We start from the raw sequence: 22140 nt of genomic DNA, 5'->3' as shown, positions 1-22140 counted from the left end.
AATATAATTATTCAACTTTACGACTAAAATAAAGTGATAGCAGCGAATTTAAAGTCATGAATATCCAATCCCATTCTAATCCCATATTATCTATAGTAACATAATATTTTCTAAATATATCGGTTAGCGTATGAAACCCTAGATTATATTTATTAACTTTGACAGCTACGTCATCTGATATTTTAAACAAGAGTTAAAGCTTGTCTATGTTATATAAAAGTATTTGTTTATTTTTAATCTACATCAAGAAAGAGTACTACGTCATACAACGAGGATGATATTTGATAACCAATTTACATTTTGACATACGATTGACAATCAATGACAGTAATGTAGGTAGGTCGGTGACTAGGTAATTAGCGTACCAACCTTATTCGCCAGTAATATGCAGGGTATAGGTGATCCATCCGGTAACTGAACCTTTGTATCCAGGTCGTTCTTCCACTTCACCACCGCGTCAAATGTCGCAACTCTCGATACGTCGAACACTATGAACGCGCCAACAGCCTCTTTGTAATAGACACGGGTCATATTGCCAAACCGCTCTTGCCCTAAAACAAAGAAAATACGCTTTAAAATAGTATTACAAATATCCATACGGATAAATAAATTATGAACATGCCCTCACGAGTATATTATAACCTGACAAATAAGTATACATGTTTGTTTTTCCTATAAGTTAAATGTGTTTTGTCTTCTAAGTTTCTAAGATATGTTAATTTGTTTGTATAGGTATACCATTTTAGATTCTTTTGAAACAATATAATACTTGTATGACGGTGGTTATATGCGCGCGCCAAAAGGGCTCGGTCGATTTATTTTTGAAGTATTGTAAGTGCATGATTACCTAAAAGATTTTTCATTTGTTTATCTCGAACTCAAAACTGAGTTTTTGTACTGGGCGATCGCAATACAAAATCATATCTATTTAGATCGAAGTTATAGATACGTCCGGATTCGAGAAGAAACAGCTAGAATTTGGTTGTCGCACGTAACAACACACGTGACAGGTCTCGCTTGATCCAATTTGACACATGTCATTTTATACTTAACTCTAGATATGTCTATTGAATATAACGAGATCGGTTATTTAGCTTCGTTTAAGTAAAGTGATTTATCATTTTAGTCTTTTCCGTTTTTCAATGACACCTAGTAATTTTCCACATATAAATGCAATTGACTGGCTTCGTGCTACAAATAGCGTGATATAATGTGTAGAAATCAATTAAGAAAACGTGCTTAAAAACTATCACTCAAGTATAGAACACGTGAACACGCAACCGCCATCTTTTTACTCACATTGAAGTGTAATGTATAATAAATTACAAATTAACTATCCCCGACAACACCAGTAAGAAACAATTAGAAGATCAGAAAAGTGAAGGAAATACATTGCGACAGCGCATTAGCAGACCACACAGTGCGCATGGACAAAAACTGATGGACCCGCAGGTCTTGAATGCAGACCTCGGAAGAACAAAAGACCGCACGGCCACTCACCGACTAGCTATTGTCAAGGAGGTGGGCTCCCGCTGGATACTAAGAAGCCAGTGCAGGGCGTACTGGAAGATGTTGGAGAAAGCCTACGTCCAGAAATGGATCAAAAAAGAGGCTGATGAAGATGATTCAATCATTTCAAAAATAAAGCCTTAAAACTGTATTCAACTTGTATTTAATTATGTAGTGGCGCTGTTGAGTGCATATACATAGATACAATTTACGAATTACATTAGAGATATATATACGGTGAAATAACTTCTAATATGTAAAGAACAAGTATGCGGCTTTATGATTTTCCTTATTCACTAGGCTTTCAGGGTGGTGAGAACTAAAAACAAGACGATATGTCTTTTAGGCCAAAGCATGTTAACACATGACACGATATGTCATTCATAAGTTTTTAGTTTTTAAATTCTTCCAACCCCGACAGGTCATTTTATTTATGAAAAACTTTAAGATCAACGGCGAATTAATTAACTATTGAAGGAGAATACAATCAAATACATATATTTAACATCTACTTACCACTTAATATGGAACCATCATAAGTAGTGATAGAAACAGCAGCGACAATAAAATTATAAGAATCATGAACATCCAAGAGAAAACTAATCCCATATCATCCATAACTTAATATTTTACAAGTTCTCTTAGCCTCCGAAAACCTTGACTATATATCTTAACTTTGACAGTGACATCATGTGATAGTTTTTTTTTATTACCTGCCTTTGTTTTACAGATTGTCTATGGTTAAAAAAGTATTTGTTTATTAATATCTAGTGCTTAAACCGTACATGGAGGACACGGTCGAATTTCTAAAGACAAGCACGAATTATAAAAAATCCTATACTTGACGCTGGCTAATGCACAAATCGTGCCAGAGCCATTAGAAAAAAAAAGAAAAAAGAAATTCGGCGGGATATATTTATGTACGCAATAGTTGTTATGGAAATTTTTCTTTAAAAGAAACTTCGATAATAATATATAATGTCGGTCACTGTATAAATTATACACTGATTTTCGAACTTAATAAAATAGTAATATCAGATATAGATGTCATAAAATGTCTAAATCGTTTATTCAAAAGCATTATAAATTTATATATACAATAATTATTATTTTGTATTAGTTGATCTGTGGTTTGTAGGTTTGTATTTAATTTGTTATATTTATTCAATTTGCAATAATAGTTTTCACATAATAAACTAATAATTTCCAGAAAAAAAACTCTCAAATCTGGTTTTGTGTTCTACATTTAAATATCTTTGATCGTATTATATTATCTTTACTCAAACAAGAACTGTTAAGATATTATCTCTTTAATGATTTAAGTTGTAAGACTACACTTTACAACATTAGTTATAGAATTATCTGTATGTGTAAATAAATAAACAGCTTGTGTTTTAACTTATGTTAGCTTAACTATTGCATAAGATGTGTTGTAGGTGGTAGTTGAGCGTGTAAACGGTCATATAATATCTCTATCTAAATGAATCCCGCTAACTTTAACACATAGTACGGGAGGTAGCAACGTTTGAAAAAAAAGAATTTTAGGTCAGCTGATTTTGTGATATGTCTTCCTTCTTGCACTTCCGGTGAGAGTCTGGGCAATCTGGCTGGCGGTAGCGGTTGCGTTCATTAGTGCGCATCCTATCTGTCCAGGTAATAATCCTGGATTTTAAAAGCATTTTAAGAAGCGTAATTATTAATTTTTCGTTTTTAAATACGTTTACCTGACATACTTTTTTTATTGCCAGACATTTTTCACGTTGCTATGTGCCAGACGCGATTTTAAGTTTTATTTTTATAAAAATTTCAAAGTATTTTAGAATGTCTGTAATTTTAATATTATGTTATTTAAATATAAGAAAAAGTGAAAATGAATTTGCCAGACATTAATTCGATTGTTAAGTCTTTTACACTCTAAGAATTACATTTTAAGAAGCGTAATTTTTAATTTTCCTTTTTAAATTCGTCGAATGACGTATTTAAAAAGGAAAAATTAAAAATTACGCTTCTTAAAATGCAATGCTTCATCATTTTAATTCAAGACTTAACAATCGAATTAATGTCTGGCAAATTCATTTTCAGTTTTTCTTATATTTAAATAACATAATATTAAAATTACAGACATTCTAAAATACTTTGAAATTTTTATAAAAATAAAACTTAAAATCGCGTTTGGCACATAGTTAGCAAATAGCAACGTGAAAAATGTCTGGCAATAAAAAAGTATGTCAGGTAAACGTATTTAAAAACGAAAAATTAATAATTACGCTTCTTAAAATGCTTTTAAAATCCAGGATTATTACCTGGACAGATAGGATGCGCACTAATGAACGCAACCGCTACCGCCAGCCAGATTGCCCAGACTCTAACCGGAAGTGCAAGAAGGAAGACATATCACAAAATCAGCTGACCTGAAATTCTTTCTCGAAAACGTTGCTACCTCCTGTACTAACAGTTGAAAGGGAAAAAAGGTGTCTATTTTTGGGCACAATTTCCTGTTACAATATATCAAACAAGGAAATTCCTGGCAAAGCCATACAACCTGTATTTTTTTTAAACTCTGATAACTCTCCGGCAAACGTCGTTTTGCCATGTATAATAATTTATAATAAAAAATAGGGGTTGATCGTAGAGGGTAACATAAACAGTTTCGGTTTCGGAGACACAGAAGAGTAACAACAGCTGGGTGAAACGGGTATTTTCCAGGAAACCTGTACAAACAATAAAGCTACCAAGAAATCATATTATACATTTAAATTACCTGCAATATCCCATAATTGAAGTCGTATAATCGTATTCGCGTCCCAGTTAAGCACTTTCAATGCAAAGTCCACGCCAATGGTTGCTCTGTAGTGCTGGCTGAAGAACTGGTGGACATATCGTTTGATTATAGAGGTCTTCCCTGTACCCAGTTCACCAATAACCAGGATTTTGTATAGATGCTCCCGCCGCTCCGCACTCGATGTGGCGTGAGACTGTAACGAGATAGGCCGCTATTAATATAAAAAAATATATTCCATATAGATTCCAAATAGATCACCAGGAGAGGTGACATAAATTGGCCTCCACGCAGTCCTGATTTAACTCCTATGGATTTTTTCTTATGGGGTTATCTTAAATCTAAAGTCTACCCCAATAAGCTGACTTCTCTGGCGCAATTGAAAGAAAATATCCGTCACGAAATGGCAGCCATTACTGAGGGTGAGATCTATAGAGCGCACTTAGACTTTGCTCTGACTTAACTATAACCATTCTTTACTTTTTTAAAGGATAATAAAGAAGGTATTGCATGAAATGAAACATCAATTTCTGTCTTAGCTTGAGCTTAGCTTAATCTCACCGTTAAAATGTCTATAAATATACTAAATCATAGTTTAACCTTAGTGTTTTTCGTAAGTAAAGTCTGAGCAAAGTCCAAGTGCGCACTATAGATCTCACCCTGAGTCCACCTGCCGAGCCGTCATAAGTAATTTTATTGTTCGATTAAATGAGTGCCGCGAACGCGAGGGTCGACAGACGGTATTGTTTTTAATGGTAGGGGAGCCCAAGAAGGGATTTCGGGATTTACTAAAGCGCGGCAGATTAATATATAGGGGGATACCTTTACCCGGTTAAGTACCTCCACAAAATATGAGGCCCATATATAAGGCCGCCCGTGAAGGAGACAGGATCAGATTAGTAAAAAAAAATTGACCATCAGAAATTCCACTACGACGCTCGAGTAAATCCCCATTTAGCATCGTGGGCTCCCCTACCATAAGAAATAAATTCCCAAAATGTGTACTTTGAAAACGAATAAACTTTTTTGATACGCGACTTACATTTTTTTAATCGATCAACTAAATAATATGTACTTCCTTTTGAGACATCATTTACATATATAAAATTCTCGTGTCACAATGTTAGTTACCATACTCCTCCGCAACGGCTAGATCGATTTTTATCAAATTTTATATGCATATTCAGTAAATCTGAGAATCGGCTACTATCTATTTTTCATACCCCTAAGTGATACGGGTTGTCCACCCCTAACATTTAATTTTTATTTTTTGGACGAAATTTATTTTATTATGATACAGCACACAAAAATACACACAACCCTTAATTTTCACCCCTATTTTTTATTACTGGAGTTAGTTATTTTTATTGAATTAAAAAAAATGTTTCCTAGAAATAATAAATATGGCAAAACAAAAGTTTGCCGGGTCAGCTAGTATTAAATAAAATTATCGCTCAAACAAGTTCATAGTCTATCGGTAATGGTAGTTGCGGAACAAAGTTGGTAAACAAAATAAAACACTATTTAATATTAAACCGGATTTAAAATACTGCAAAGTCCTTAGCGAAAAAGTTTTTAAATAAAGTTGTGGCGTAATTGTACCGTCTAGACTAAGCTACTACAAAAACAAATCTGAAATTTTATAAATAAATTTGAAGTTAAAACATTAAATAGACTAAAATCGAGATTTGAAAATCCTTGGAAATGGTCTTTAGATTAGATATTATTGTAATCATATAAATCTAAGTCGAAAATTGCTTGAAGGTTGATTCGATTTTTAAATATTTAAAGACAAATTTATGACTATTAAAATATTCACTTGGCAACATCTCTATTCATAATACTTGTTTTACCAGGAAAATAGTTACTGCTCACAATAATGTATTGTTTTTCAACTTCACAAAAACTTGTAATAATAACGGCCATTTAATATATTACTAAAAACAAACCAGCATTGTATCTCTCACAAGCAAACTCTTTTAACGATATTCTGACCTATTATCAATTTGAATAAAAGCATTCATGAGAACTTGGGGTAACATCATATTTATATAAAAAGCTAAGAGTAGAAGATTGTTTTATTTGCATATTTTAGATTAGATATTATATTAACGTTTTATATAATATTTTCGAGAATATAAATTAAGTTAATGCTTTGTTTCAAGTCAATTTGCAATGGTTGTGAAAGTTATATATTATTTCTTTAATATATAAAATTCTCGTGTCACAATGTTCGTTCCCATATTCCTCCGAAACGGCTCAACCGATTCTTATGAAATGTTTTATGCATATTCAGTAAGTCTGAGAATCGGCTTCTATCTATCTTTCAAACCCCTAAGTGATAAGGGGTGTCCACCCCAAATATATTTTTTTATTTTTAGAAAAAAAAATTGTTTTACTTTTTTTTATTTTACAGCATACAAAAGTACAACCCATCTACGATAACCCTATGATTTTATTATTGTAGATAGTTATTTTTATTGAACAATAAAAATGTTTCCTAGAAATAATATACATGGCAAAACAAACATTTGCCGAGACAGCAAGTTAGTATATACATGTATAATTTGTAAATAGGTTCGATTAATTTACATTTGATCCATTGGGTCTATATAGGTTTGTGATTAATTTAATGCCAAGGTAACAAATTGATCGAACAGTAAGTAGTACGAGCTAAAATCATCGCTCTCCCTAAGACATTTTATTTTCCCCCAGGAACAACTAGGACCTTACGCACTTAGAAAAAACAAGGCGTCTTAGACAAAACAAATATTAAAAACGAGTGTATTTCAATATATGGACGTATTTATACCCATAAAAGATTATATAATAATAACTGATATTTAGTGATATATTATAATGACAAAAAAAATCTACTTTGCATATTTTTATGTCTACACGAGTTTCGTATAAGAAAAAGAGAGATATATATATATATATATATATATATATATATATGCAATTTTAGAACTCGTTTAAAAATAATATTGTATATAAGACGTTTTTAATGGAAATTAACTATTAATTACAATACCAACTAACATGGAAGATGGTACTTGCAACTAAGTACCATCTTCCCAGTTTTATGGTGTTATTATGGCAATCATCAATCAATATATTCAATACTATAATACTATGATTACAGTCGACTACTGAAAAGCACTTAAAACATAGAGTTCGATAATCTGATTAATTCGCGTTTATATCTATTAAAGAAGGATTAAAAGATTTATTTATCATAATTACAAAAGTACAAAAATTTAACATATTAAATTTTAACAGTTATAACTTCATTGCTGGTTTCATAAGGGTATTTCTATGAAGGTTTAATTCGAAGTTACTAAAATAAAAGAATTACTACGAACCTGATACATTTTGAACACAACAAAATCGAATAAACCACCGGCGAATACGGCGCCGATTATATATTAGTTTTAAATAAAAATTCTAGTTAAATTATTTAAATAACCTTACTTTATATTTTAAACATCCTTTAAATATTGACATAAATTTAAAGAATTCTCACGCGCAACAAATTTAATGAAGGTTATATATTTATTTATTTACACTTCGTCACCTTATACAAAAACATACATTTACAAATAGCAGGTTACAAGTTATAAGCAACGGACGGCCTTATAGCTAACATGTTTGTTGCCGACTCATATATATACTTTTTTGTTATGACTCAGTATGACTTTGGATAACATGACAGACTGAAAGCCTGAAGAATGTTATCCATATCACAGGTTCTTACCTAGCTTGGAAACCAGTCTCCCAATACCTTCTTAATTGTTATCATACTGTTTGCTTCAAATGTTATATGGAAGAAAATAAAGAATTATAGTTATCATGTTTTCAATAGAGTGACGCAAAGAAATAAAATTAAAACGGGGAAAAAATGGTCTTCGAAAAACAAATGCGGCACGACTCGAAAATTTGAATTTGGAATTCCTAACCAAAGAGGTCATATTTGAGGTCAAAGTGGCCAGTACCACAAAACGTAAATTTCTTATGTCTTAATATATTATATTATCTTTATATATATAATTCTTCTGTGAGTGTGTATGTCACTGAACTTCTCTCAAACGACTGGACCGATTTTGATGAAATTTTTTGTGTGTGTTCAAGGGGATCTGGGAATGGTTTAGATTCACAAATCAGCCCGCCAGATGGCGCTGCAGTCGGTACTTTCATACTTAGCTTTACTAATTGCTTGAAATATCATGCAGGACAACGTCTGTCGGGTCCACTAGTAGAATTATAGAATTTCGTAAGCTGATAAGAATTATGTTTTAACTTTTAGTATCGAGAACGAGCATTGTGATAAAATCTTTGTCGAAGCAGAACATTTATTTTCGACCGAATAAACCAATAAGTAATGTACCAAAACTAGGAAGTATTCACACAAAAACACGACGATGAATCTTTTTATTTGGACTTTTATTAATAAAAAACTACATCAGTCCAGTGCAGTTATGTCTCATCTGTCTCTTTTTATCACACAGTGAACACATTTTGACAGAAAGAGACGAATAATTCATAGAGCAATTCGATGTGTTTATTTCTTATAGGTTGGCATTTCAACAACTTCGTTAACATATTTGAGTAAATGTCGCGTCGTCTTTTATACTACGCAACGAATTTGAATGAGATTCTTGAAGTGAAACTTCTTTAGGCGCATGAGGGTAAAATTTTTACGGATGAAACGCCATAATAATATTAGCGTCACGAAAAGTGAAAGAGCGATTGAGACCAATTGAGAGAGAGAGTGAGAAGGGCGAATTATCTTATGGAAATTCCATTTTTAAAATTAAAATTTCGTAAAGAGAATTCATGAAATATTGCTATTTTATAGTTTACGCAAAATAATTTATTGAAATCTAAAATGACGAATTGTAAATTAAAATGCCACGTGTTTTTATTATCGACGAAATAAATTTAAAAAAATTATTTGTATTCGACACTTTTAATATTTTAATGACAATTAAATTCATTAAATTCATAACGTCATATCTTACTTTTTCCCTCCCTCTAAGTTTTAGATTTGTATAAATATGAACAAGACTTAAAAATTAGTTTGCCAAAGAAGTTTCACTTCTGACATGTGTACCTTGCATACTTTATACTGCATACTTTGTATGCGTGCGTAAAAAGTACTTTACTTATTATATTTTGTACTCTTTTTTATTATCTATTGACCTGTCTCTATAGATTAAGTAATCCGGGAAGGTTTATAAAATGTATTTTATTTAACAGGTGGCAGGTGGTCAAAATCGGTATCCGAACCCAAAAGGACAAAAAAACCAGGGCCAACCAAAAGAGCGATGGGCCGATGAGATTAAAAGGGTAGCTGTCAAGAAAGAAAAAATTTCGTGAAGGCCTTCTCACGGACGGGGGCCGCATTTGAGAATAATCAAATTGTATATTTCTCTATTTTTGTTTTGGATAAAGGCTTATTATACAATACTAGCTGACCCGGCAAACGTTGTTTTGCCATGTATATTATTTCTAGGAAACATTTTTTTAGTTCAATAAAAATAACTATATTAAAAAATTAGGGGTTGATCGTCGAGGGGTGAAAATTTATTTGAAAATAAAATGTATTTTTTAATGTCACATAATAAATATAATTTTTAAAAAAATATCCAAAAATTTAATGTTTGGGGTGGACACTCCTTATCGCTTAGGGGTTTGAAAGATAGTAGCCGATTCTCAGACTTACTGAATATGCATAAAAAAATTTATAAGAATCGGTGGAGCCGTTTCGGAGGTATGGGAACATTGTGACACGAGAATTTTATATTAGATTTTACGTTAATCACTCCCCAAGAATAACTGTGTGTGTACAGTAATAAATATATCATGGAGCATCAAATGATATGCATTGTAATATTCACGGTAAGAGTTTGATACTTACGCATCTGTGCTGTTTAGGCGACATCACGTCCTTCGTCAAGAAACACAAAAATACAACCAAAAAAGCAGAATTTTAAATTTCTCAAACGCCAAGCACATTTCACTATTTTGTCATAATTTTTGTATGAAAACACGCAGGTCTTGACAGTTTCGTAGTAGGTACAGTGAATAACTATTGGTTTTCGCCGATAACTCCCTATTTAAGTCTGGAAATGAAACGTCTTATCGGGCACTGATAACGTCGAGTATTTGTCTGCACTCAGTGTAACCTGGTATCTTGTTTATTCAGAATTACTTTCCGGTAACATATGTTGGTAAACTTAGTTTAATACAAGTCGATAAAAATAATTAATTATCAAATTATGATAACTGTGGGAATATTTTTGCGGATTACGTACTAAGCCAGTTTTAATTGCGTAATTTACAACGTTTATATTTATTTATCTATGTTCTATATCTTAATATATATAAACTACGCGTAACGTTGTTTGTCCGCTATGGAGTCCTAAACCACCGAACCGATTTCAATCAAATTTGCACACCGTGTACATCTCAATTTATACCCGCAATATTATTTTATTGAAAAATATTTGTTTATTATTTGATAGTTACAATTAACAGATGGCGCTGTGTTGAAAGTACCAACGTTTCACATAAGCTACAATTTAATGGCATTACCACCAAAAAAGCATGGTGGTCCCCATGACTGGTGTCCTCCTACTGTTTCCCTTGAATAGGTTACTACTATGTAATATAACTAAAACCTTAGCCACAGCAACGGTTGGCCGGTCTACTAGTAGGTATATAAAAATGTATTGCTGGTCGTTTAGCTAAAATTCGAGAGTGGCTGGATTTGACTAATTTTGTTCTTCAAATATTTGTGGAAGTCAGAGAACGTTTGAACGATGAGAAACACGTAAAATAAAAAAAACAAAAACATACTAATATAATGTTTTCCTGTCAAATATATTATAGATAATTAATTGTATGTTACGAATGTTACGTAATAAATTTTTTGTATGTTACGTGGATTCGAGAATCATTTATATTTACATTTTTTTTTTATTCATGATCTGTGTCCGCTAGTTAATCATAAAAACTAAATCAGTCTTCTAGTTCTGTATCTTTTTATCACAGCGTTAATTACATATGACAGAATGAAGCGAATTTAGAAAAAAATGGGTATACAATCACGGGTGACAGCATACGTTTAAGCGAAACTACACGCTAAAAATTAAATCGCTGTCTTTTCCTAATTTCCAACTATAGTCCATTAAAATATTTCACGACAAAGTCCCTTAAACGTATGAAATTTCTCCACTTTAATTAGTTCCTTGTATGTAAAATCGTAATATAATGTATATTTATTTCCATATAATGAGCAGTTTCACGCCAGATTGCGTCTCTTAAGCTTCGCTGTTTTTACACTGCATTTATTATAACTCTCAGGCTCTAAACTACTACTACTACTGGTACTACTACTACTACTGGTACTACTACTATTATAACTACTTATTAGCGGCCCGCTTTACACTGCTGGACATTTATAGTTTAATTCTGGATATAAATATAACCTATCAATATAAATGCTATTCCTTACAATTTACAAATATTTCTTCTGTGTATTTTATTATTTGTAAAAGTTGATAAACACGTTTCCAAGCTTAACATTATTTTTCATGTATTTCACTAATTCAATTACATTGGTAATACAAAAATTACAAGATTATTGATAACCGGTTTGATAACGCGGAAAGAATTGCCAGTTATGTCAAGGACCATAAGAATCGTAAACTATATAACTCAATATAAATCCTAAATCGAAATCCCTAAAACGTATTACTTAAAAACCATATTTAATAACGATATAATCACTCATTATTCTGATGTTCAATCGACTAGTAGAATTGACAGTACTAAATCATTTAAATTAACCAAATTTTAGTATTCACAATATCACACAAAACTCACCCTTTCCAAATATCCTTGCAAATGAACAACACCGAGTTTCAAATGGTATAAGCCGCTTGAAAAATTATTATTGTCAACGTTCATTTGTACCCTACGTCACGCTACGCGCTTAGCTACGAAGGGAAAGACGCGGTATCATGTTTGAAGGCTTCTAATAATCTTAATGTAATTGCAAAACCAATGTGGTTAGAGTGTAATTTGAGCTTCAGGATAGAGTTACCTGCACGCACGACTGCTTAAGGCCTGTCATTGATATAGAAAAATAGAAGGTTTTTAAATGGTTTTACATAATATACGTTTATACTGTAATGTAGACGTTCGATAATGATTGAATTATTTATTTATAAAAGCTTGCCCACGCTCGGTACACTAATACATTTGTATAAGAAAAATAAAAAGCCAATTTTTATATGAGAAGCACTTAAAGGCAAACATAACATAGAAAAGATATTTAAAATAAATTTTGAAATTTGGCCAAAACGCGTTCTCCGGAATGGAGGGTTAAATGAAATGATGGGATTCCTGGGGTATCTAGAGGGTACACGAGGGTAAATCGTATTAAAAGGTTGGGGCAATCAACCTGATTGTTAAGTATCTTAATTGCAAACGTTACATAAATTATTTTTTTATGATTTGAATTCTTTATATTATTTTGGGTTGTTTATGTACTAAATATTTAATAGATGTTCGTCTTATAACATACATACTGTATATATAACGTTATTGCGTTCATAACTGTAACTGAAGCATATGCACCTAATAAAGTGGAATTTTATACCTATCTATGGTTTGTCGCGAGCGCAGATAGTGCAACAATTATAGTAGATTTATTTATATATCATAATGGGCGATAGTGTAATATTCAATAAAAACAAAAACTGAATAGAACGAAAATTCGACACTCGAAGAAACATTTATGAAGTGTATGAATATATACAAAACATCCAAAAAAAATGTAAACCCATTTCAACAAAGTGTATTAATACGTGGAATGTTAGCGTAGTAGTGATGTTATAAAAAATAATAAATCAGATTTCTGAATCTGTTTCATGATCATTTTTAAATCTAATAGGCAAGTAGGTGATCAGCCTCCAGTGCCTGTCAAACGCTGTCGACTCTTTGGGTCTAAGACATGCCGGTAGAAAGAAAGTCCATTGGTGCACAGCCGGGGATCGAACCTACGACCTCAGGTACGACAGTCGCACGCTGAAGCCACTAGGCCAACACTGCTCCGTGATATTGTTAATTGTTATAAGTGATTTAAAAAATCTATATGAGATTCAGAGTCGACACTTAGCGCTAAGTATGACTTGAGTTAATAAAAAACGTACTAGATTTGATATAAAATGCTAAGCCTCGACTCTAACTCTTGTGGCCATCGCTCGTTTTCTAGAAACTACGACAGGAATTCCAATTATCTTAAGTCACAGTCTTGCCTTAAGTATTGTCAAAAATGTCAAACTTTATACAGTAAACACACACGCCACAAGCATGACAGCTGTTGAAGCTAGATTTGATTGATGTTAGAAAATGGCCAATCAAACAAAATATAAAGAAAATATTTGGTTGTTATATAGCCACATACCCCGAAGTCGTTCTACTTAAAAGCCTTGCTTGTTTAAATTAAGGTAAGGTGAGGTAAGGAAAGGTAAGGTTAATAAACGCTTATGAATTGTTCATTTAGATTCATCGTGATTAGCCATCCACGGCAAATAGCGAGCGCTAATTTATAGAAGTGCGTCGTTCTCGTTGGAAATGCAGAATATTATTTTATTTTAATTAGATTAAATAAGATTTAATGTATAAGCGTTTTATCTTTAGACATTTTATCTTTATGTTTAAAGATACGTAAATAAAACGCAGGTAGGAAAAAATTCAACTTGTTTCCAAATAGAGGACAGCCAATTTTTATAAACCTGTTGCGCCTTAATTGGTGGGCAAAGTCAACTAAATAAAGTACGAAAAATTACTTAAATTTGATGTTTTATAAGATATAATAAATGTGCATAAAAATTTAGTATTTATCACCTGTTGGTTATCATTATGTTTAATTAAACGTTGGAATGCGATATTACTTTTTGTAGTTAAATGAATTATGTATTCCATCTCTGGCTATATTTTCAGTGTAAATGTTTGTTATTATATATAATTTATGTTAGCTGTAGGATTACGAAATAAATTATGTATTAGCGCGAATTAAAACACTAAAGAAACTATTAATGGAACGTAAGTCAGTTAAGAGACACTTGATTAAATAAAAATATAAGTGAATGGCACAGACTCAAACAAATTATATTATTTTTAAGCTGTTAGCACACGGGCATAGAGGCTTGCGTACTCACGAAGGGCATTGTGATGTCCCCCGCTGTAAACTACCGTGAAATGAAACGTACGGGGTACAATAGCGACGTCTCGGCGCTGAAACCGCAGCACTCGCACACTGTTAGGTAGCACTCGTCAGCTGTCTCCTCGAAGGTCATGGCGCGCGCGCATCGTACGATACGCCATCACCCACTGACGCGCGAATCGAGCGCAACAACTCACCGGTCCGTCGCTCCCAGCCTTGTTCTCCGGCTCGATGAGGTCTCCGTAGGCCGGCATGTTCGCCTCCGCGTATCCCTTCTCTTCGGCGTCGACGTTGTCGTGCGAATGCGGCTGCGACGCGCCGGCAGCGAGCCGCGAGCGAGCTAGCGCCACCGCTTCCTCCAGCGACCCCACCTCGCCCGTCTTCCCCTCTTCCTCGTCGTCGTCATCATCGTCATGGTCCTCCGACTGATACATCGAGAATTGTGACACAAAAGCGATTCGCCGCTTCATTGTCCCCTCAGGACTTGGCTCCTCGATAGGCTTCTGAATTTCAGTCAATGGCGCACGCTTCTGCCACGCCGCTTTAGTGAACGCTCTGGTAGCCACCGGATGCTCCACCACGATTGGACTGAAAATCTGCTCTGGCGTGACACTTTCAGGCAACTCCACTTCCAACTCTGTGTTGGACGATCGTTTCTGTTTAGGCGACGCTGGCTCCATTTCAGTAGAAGATGCTGGCTCGACATGTGACGTTACAGGTTCAAATCGATTTTCAGGAAATTTCTCATTACTTTGCGTAATTTCTTTCATTAAATTTTCGAATGATTCATCATTGTTATGCGAGGACTTTTCCGTCGGAATGATCGGAGTACTTTGTGTGATCTGCTCCAGTAACGTTTCAAATGATTGCTCATCGTTGGGCAGTATTGGCTCCATTGGAGTTCCAGGTAGTTGTTCATAGTTTGCTGTAATTTGCGCGACATTTGAGGTTAGTGGTTCAGGCTCCGTTTCCGACCGGGATAGATCGGTGCTCTCCGAGCGAATCGAGTCTATGTTGATTAATTTCTTACTTTCCTTTTTTTTGACAACCGGCGAGCTGTCACTACTGCGCGAGGTAGACGCGGGCACGTCGGAACGTGGTTTCTTGTTTTTCTTACGCATAGTGCGTTCGTCGCGTGCGATCTCGCCGTCGGACACTGAAGATTTAGCGGAACCAGTTCGCTTAAGCGAGCCGATGTGGAAGGGCGAGCCGCTGCGGAACGGCGAGCTGAGCGTACGTAGCGTGCGTTTGAGGCGGGACGGCTTGCGGGGTGTGCTTGGCGCGGGGCAGAGGAGAGGCTCGTCTTCCCGCATGGCGCCTGCCTGAGCGCGGCGGAACTACTGCCGGACCTTCCGCAAGCTGACCGTACTCCGCGCTGGCCGGTACTTACGCCCTTGTCCCGATCAACGCGGGCATCGCATAAACTTACCCCAAGGCCCTTAGTTCAATTGTCACAAATGCCCACATCGCAATTACACCGACCTTCAATTAGATTATTGTATGTTTACGTTTATAATTAAATAAGTGATTAGTTATTATTAAGTACGGGGATAAGTCGAGAGTATTAGAAAATGTTTTAAATCTCTTTAGAGTTAAAGGCTTATTGTTATTTTACATGTGTAGTTTTCTATTAATCGCACAATTTTAAACTGAGCTCAAACACTTCACACATTAGGGTTTTGCAATTTGAACAGTACAGCTATCTAGAGCGCAAAACCTAACAATGCTTTGAAAGCTAATAGAATCAGCTATAAATACCCAAATAGGTATTCCACTAAACATAATCCGAAGCCAACGAAATCCCTTCGCGCCCGAATAACTATCACTAAAATCCACCAACTAATTACTAATTAGCCGCCTTCCTTATTGCCTGTTGACCTATGATTATGAGTTGATGAACCATTCTCGGTTACGTGGTGGCATTTGTATGGACTCCGGGTAAAGAAACCATACAAACTATGTAGATTTGATATCGACCCCGGTTCGCTTTCTATACAATAGACAAGTATGAGACAAGTAGACGTTCTGGTATTTGTGAAGCTATAAAGAATTATACATAAATTAAATGCAAACAGAATCTTTGAGGTTTCTTGAGCAAGGTGTTGCTTGATTATATTGAAAGTATCTTTAATAACACTAGACCAAAACCATCAAAGCAAGATTCACACATTTTACTTTTTGTACATTGTAAACTACACCGTATTGTTATGTAATAAGATTCACAATAATTCAGTTAATAAGGATGCAAGTAGGTGCAGGCATTTAAACCAGTTTAAGGAATTTTAAACTTCAATTAGAAACATATTAAAATATCGTAAAGTTTGTTCCTAGAACGTACTTAAATTATAGATTAAAATCCCATAAAACTATGTTACAATCTATAATATAATATTGTGAAATACTCATTTAGAATATTTAATGATAACATTAGCGAACATGTCATTTAGTATTTACGTCACATTTAATTAATACCATATTTAATAGGACCGGGGTCTGCTAGTAACTTAAAGTGTTTACTTGTTTTCAGAAACAAGTTATTAAGCACGTTATTATGTTCCAAAAAAAGAGGCTTTTGCGTCATGAATTAATTTAAATTAGCATAAATATAGTCTATTTTAGGCACAAATAGTTCACACGTAATTTGTTGTACCATTGCGATCGAGTTACAGGAAATATCAATATCAGTCCATTAAAGTTCGTTTAAGACTATTTTGGATATTGCCAGACCTTTGTCGGCCTCGCGTTTATTAGAGTTCGTCTGACGGAATATTTTTTTAAATGGTCACTTTAAAGATTTGTTACTGATTATTCTTTATGAGATCAAGCAAGCCTATTCAGTCCCGTTAAACCAGGAACAGTGCATCATACTTTGATTGAGTTTGAAATCGTTGATTAAATTAACATTATAATTATAATTGTGATAGGATGAAGAGATAGATAAAAACACTTGAGTTAATTAATTAAAACACGCGAGGTGTTTATCGTTGAAAATGTTTTAATCATCGTTTAATTAACGGTTGTTAGTTGAGATGTTGTTAGTATTTTTTTCTTTGTGCTTAACAAAAATTTCTAGTATTTTAGATAAAAGAGTTTGTAACATATAACGTAGATAACTATGTATGATGTGGTAAACTTTAATAAATTAATGAATAAAAATATTACTGAAAATTATATCCGTCATTATGTTTTTTTATAATTTAACTATATTATACTGCTGTAACGAATACAATTTTCTAGAAGATTCTGAACTATAATGTCTCAGAAGGCTCTGAAATTCGCGGTCGAAAGTCCCCCAGTGGATATCGTTGTCAAAAACGATTAACGATTATAATTGTCAAAATCTTTATATAATACAGCCTAGGTTGATGACCATTCAGAAGCACAAGGATTGTGACTTGGCACCGACTTCCAAAAAATGGTCTAATTGGATCGATAATCTACCCCTGTTATACTAATTTACTATGTATAGTACATTTAATTATTAATATCTTACAAGACTAATCAATACAAAACAAATATTGTAATTTAATACTTTTTATTGCTATTTTTTGTTAAAAATATATTTATTAGATATTTACGGTCTTACTAATAAAAAATCACTATACATGCGTTATGACAAGGTGATAGTAATTCAGTGAATAGAGCTTGTACAGGGCATAAACACCTCTTTGACCAATAATCGATGTGTATTGGTTGAATAACAAAACGACCCTTATTTATTGTTACCCTGGCAACCCGCCGTGTTTGATTGACGTTTGATTTAATAATTTTGATACAACTCATAATTCTAATGTAAGTTGTATTTATTTTATCAACCAAAGCAATTATATACACATTTACTCAATATATTAATAACATTTTATTATTTGCAGCTAATAGAAACTCCAAAACCTCAGACAAAGAGGACTAGAATTTTACATAAAAAGCCGCGTTCTGCAGTACAAAAGTTAGAAGAGTTAGTATCAATGTGATAGAGAAAGGACTATTTCATTCAAAAACCCTCAACGATCATACTTAAATTTTTTAGGCATCTCAAATAGTGGAAAGTGCCAAACTCCGCAACACGGTAGTGTTCCAGTGTTTCCAGGAAGAGCACGAAACAAAACAAAGGCAGATGGCTGAAACACATGAGCTCAAACAGAAGCGACTCGCCGAAGCTCACGAAAGGGCTAGACAGAAGCATCTTCTAAGGCTCAAATTGTTACAGCAGCAATTAAATAAATAATTATATACTTATAAAAAAAATAAAAACCCCGTTTTAAATGAAATATAACTTTTTATTTATTTCAAGTCCTTAACTATCCACACCTATGTAAATAAAACAGCCTTAAAAATATGTTTCAATAAAAGCAGCTCTAGCAGCTTGTCTAGCCAGATTGCTTGAGGGCGTCTAGGTTGGCCTTGGTTCTTCTGGAGCATTCTCAGTGTCATCAAACGTAACATCCAGGTCTTCTTTGATATCAATAGCAATATTGTGGAGGATTGCCAGTGCTACTATATATAATTTGGCATTTTCTAATGACACTGAGAAGCCATGAAGAAGACACCTAAATCGAAAACCCTCCACCTCTAGTACTCTTTTCGACATCAGCTCGCACTCTGTCACAGATCTTCATAACATACTTCTTTGAAAAGCGGTATTTTGTTTTGAAATCGCCATGCGAAAGTAATAACGGATTGCACCGAGTTTGGTATGTTCTTTGACTTTCCTTGGAGGCGGCAAATCTTCAATCGTATGTATTAGCTGCATATCAATATTATCTAAATCTTCTATTTGATCTATAAAATCTATTTTCAACAAACACAAATATCTACTAACTTAAATCTTTCCTTGAACTAAACAGTCAAAAAAATGCTGTCAAACGCGAAATCAGATGAAATTACGCAATTTTTGTCTTATACACCCGTTAAACTAGGCCTCTGCGTTGTATAAGCATTGTACAAGTCTTCATACAAACCAGACACTTGTTATAACAGCAGTATACATCAACCTTGTCAATTCAGACATTATTAGTAACATTTTTCTTATAACAGGCTTATACGATGTGCATAAATCTTTATTAGTAAGACCGTTAATGTATAATTATAAAAAATTATAAGTTTCAAAAAGACCTTGAATAACAATGATAGTTATAATTATTGTTTATTTAACACAAATTGATCATCAATAAATTCAGGGTTGTTCGTTCCTTGACTACCGAAGTCATTGTTTCTTGGATTAACTGCATAAAACGCCTTTGTTTACATATTAATTGAACTAAATAACAACAATAATGAGTGTTTATGCTATAACATATAAAACTGTCCATTCACAGTACAGCAGTACTCAATTCAATTTTCATATGACTATTAATTTCTGCAAACGAAAAACTCTCTCTATGTTACTTCTTTCTTTAAAAAGACTGAAAAATATCTAAAGGGCATATGAAGCCGGTCAACTAATTAATCTTTGTGGTTAGGTTTTTATAGCATAGACACAATCGGCCCAGCCTTGTTAAGAGAGAAAGATCTTGTTTTGTCTTTTATTAACATAACCTTTACACATTTGAAGAAAACACTTTTTAACCGTGTTAAAAGTACTTGCGAACGAAAAAGATTCTTCCCAAGATTCTCCAAAGATTCTTCAGTAGAGAAAACGGCTTAAAATTTACAAACACCTGGGGTCCAATAATATCCAAATTAAAATCTCAAAATACACAATCCGCGAAAATAGAGGACACCGTGAGCCATTACTGCCAAAACCCTCCATCTTTTAGTCGATACCAACTCCGGGGAAATAAATACAGATAATGCAACTTTTTCTACAGCTGTGATACTTTTTTGACATTCAACACCTTTTGTCTTCAGTCACCGTGACCACGCACGTCGCACGCTGTAAAGCACGCGAAACATCGGTTATAATAATAATAATAATTTATTTTTTGCAAGAATATGGTACAAAATGTTTAGGTGATACAATCATAAATCGTTCGCAAATTCTGCCACACACGATGGCGCGCAAATTTGTCTTAAAGTATTTCACATTATTATTCAAAGTCAATTCTTATATTATCTAGTCTATTATATTAAATACATTACATCATTAGCTTTATTTCAATTACGGTGTTTCATGTAAAAAATCATTTATTGAATAATACATTTTTTCTAAAAGTAATTCACTAAGTCGCTTTTTAAAGAATCTAGACGGAAGATCTTTTAATTCTTTTGGTAATTTATTGTAGACTTTAATTGCCATACAAAAGCTGTTTTTCCGAAACAGTTCCAGATTGATTTTTGGCACGGCCAATTTCATCCCATGTCTACTTCAACTTCTACATTCGACTTAAAAATATGTATGTTTCTGTGCACGAATAAGGATATCTCTAAAATATAAATACATGGAAGAGATAAAATTTTGAGCTTCTTAAATAAAGGTACGCAACTATCAAGACAGTTTGCTCCACAAATTGGTCTAATACATTTCTTTTGAGCCTTAAATACCCTATTTACTTCGACTTCTATATCTAAGTATAGATGAAACATATGCATGATAAGCAGCTAATACCGTAGCATGGTTAACAGTTTCCCTTAGTCGTTTTAACACAAAAACAAAACTGTCTATTTTGTTCTGTAATTTTTCAATATGTGCCTTCCAACTACAAAATTTATCTATCGTTATACCTAAAAATACACACTCGTTCATTATGTCTAGTTTATTGCTTTTATATTGTAAGTCTAATTGTGTTTTAGAGTTATATGTCTGAAAATGGATTATGTTAGTTTTGGTCATGTTTATTTGTAGATTATTGGAATTCATCCAGTTAATGGCGTCGTCTAGAGATTTAATTAAGTTGTTTTTTAAGTCTTGTTCGTTTTTACTTTTTATTATAAGTGTAGTGTCATCAGCAAATAGTATACAGTTCTGGTGTATAGCATCTGGAAGGTCATTTATGTATGTTAGAAAAAGTAGCGGGGCCAAAATACTGCCTTGAGGTGTTCCGTACTCATTTTTCTTAAAATTGGATCTATAGGTTTTTTGCTCTAATTTACAAATCTTTGTTATCTCCACATATTGCATTCTATTTTCAAGGTAACTTTTCACCCAGTTATAAGCATTACCGCTTATTCCGTAGCAATCTATTTTTTTTAAAAGTCTTTCATGACATACAAAGTCAAAAGCCTTTGTCATATCTAGAAAGATACAACCTATAAGCATTTTATCATTTAAGCATTCAGTCATTTGTTTGACTAGGGAAAAGCACGCAAGGGTGGTAGAACAATTTTTTCTGAAACCAAATTGTTCTTTTTTTAAAATATCGTATGATAAATTCTCTATTTTATTATACATTACTTTTTCGAAAATTTTAGATAATATGGGAATTAAAGTTATTGGTCTATAATTAGTCATTTGTGTTTTTGCTCCTTTTTTATGTAATGGTTTGATAATTGATGTTTTTAGTTTTTCAGGAAAGATTCCTTCTACCATCGATAGATTAATTATGTATGTCAGTGGATCAAGTAGGTATAAAGCGCATGATTTAATTGTTTTGGTATCTAAATTATCGTATCCTGTAGATTTTGTATTTTTTAGCGATGTAATAATTTTTAATATATCCGTGTTATTTATGGGGGAAAG

At 33.4% G+C, this 22140-nt stretch overlaps 1 protein-coding gene and 1 long non-coding RNA gene across 9 annotated transcripts in view; one reads left to right on the top strand and one right to left on the bottom strand.

Moving 5' to 3' along the window:
- LOC125059817 (ras-related protein Rab-32) overlaps window positions 1-22140 on the bottom strand; it is a 46316-nt gene that overhangs the window by 5566 nt on the left and 18610 nt on the right. For 3 of the 8 annotated variants that reach the window (XM_047664450.1, XM_047664447.1, XM_047664446.1), the window contains exons 2-3: window positions 4271-4484; window positions 370-551 (exon numbers count right to left, since the gene is read on the bottom strand). In XM_047664450.1, the coding sequence (XP_047520406.1) occupies window positions 370-551; window positions 4271-4484 (396 nt within the window). Of the gene's footprint in view, window positions 1-369; window positions 552-4270; window positions 4485-10208; window positions 10378-12178; window positions 12293-14520; window positions 14701-14722; window positions 15854-22140 lie in introns of those variants that run through there. The other 5 variants (XM_047664443.1, XM_047664444.1, XM_047664449.1 and 2 more) reach the window with 5 other exon arrangements.
- On the top strand, window positions 18098-18625 carry LOC125059824. The gene is made up of 2 exons (XR_007118726.1): window positions 18098-18480; window positions 18553-18625. It is a non-coding gene; the product is annotated as an uncharacterized LOC125059824 (long non-coding RNA).

This window comes from Pieris napi, chromosome 20, assembly GCF_905475465.1.
Source record: "Pieris napi chromosome 20, ilPieNapi1.2, whole genome shotgun sequence".
In the NCBI taxonomy this organism is placed as follows: Eukaryota; Metazoa; Arthropoda; class Insecta; order Lepidoptera; family Pieridae; genus Pieris; species Pieris napi.
This window is presented reverse-complemented; position numbering and strand designations above follow the sequence as displayed.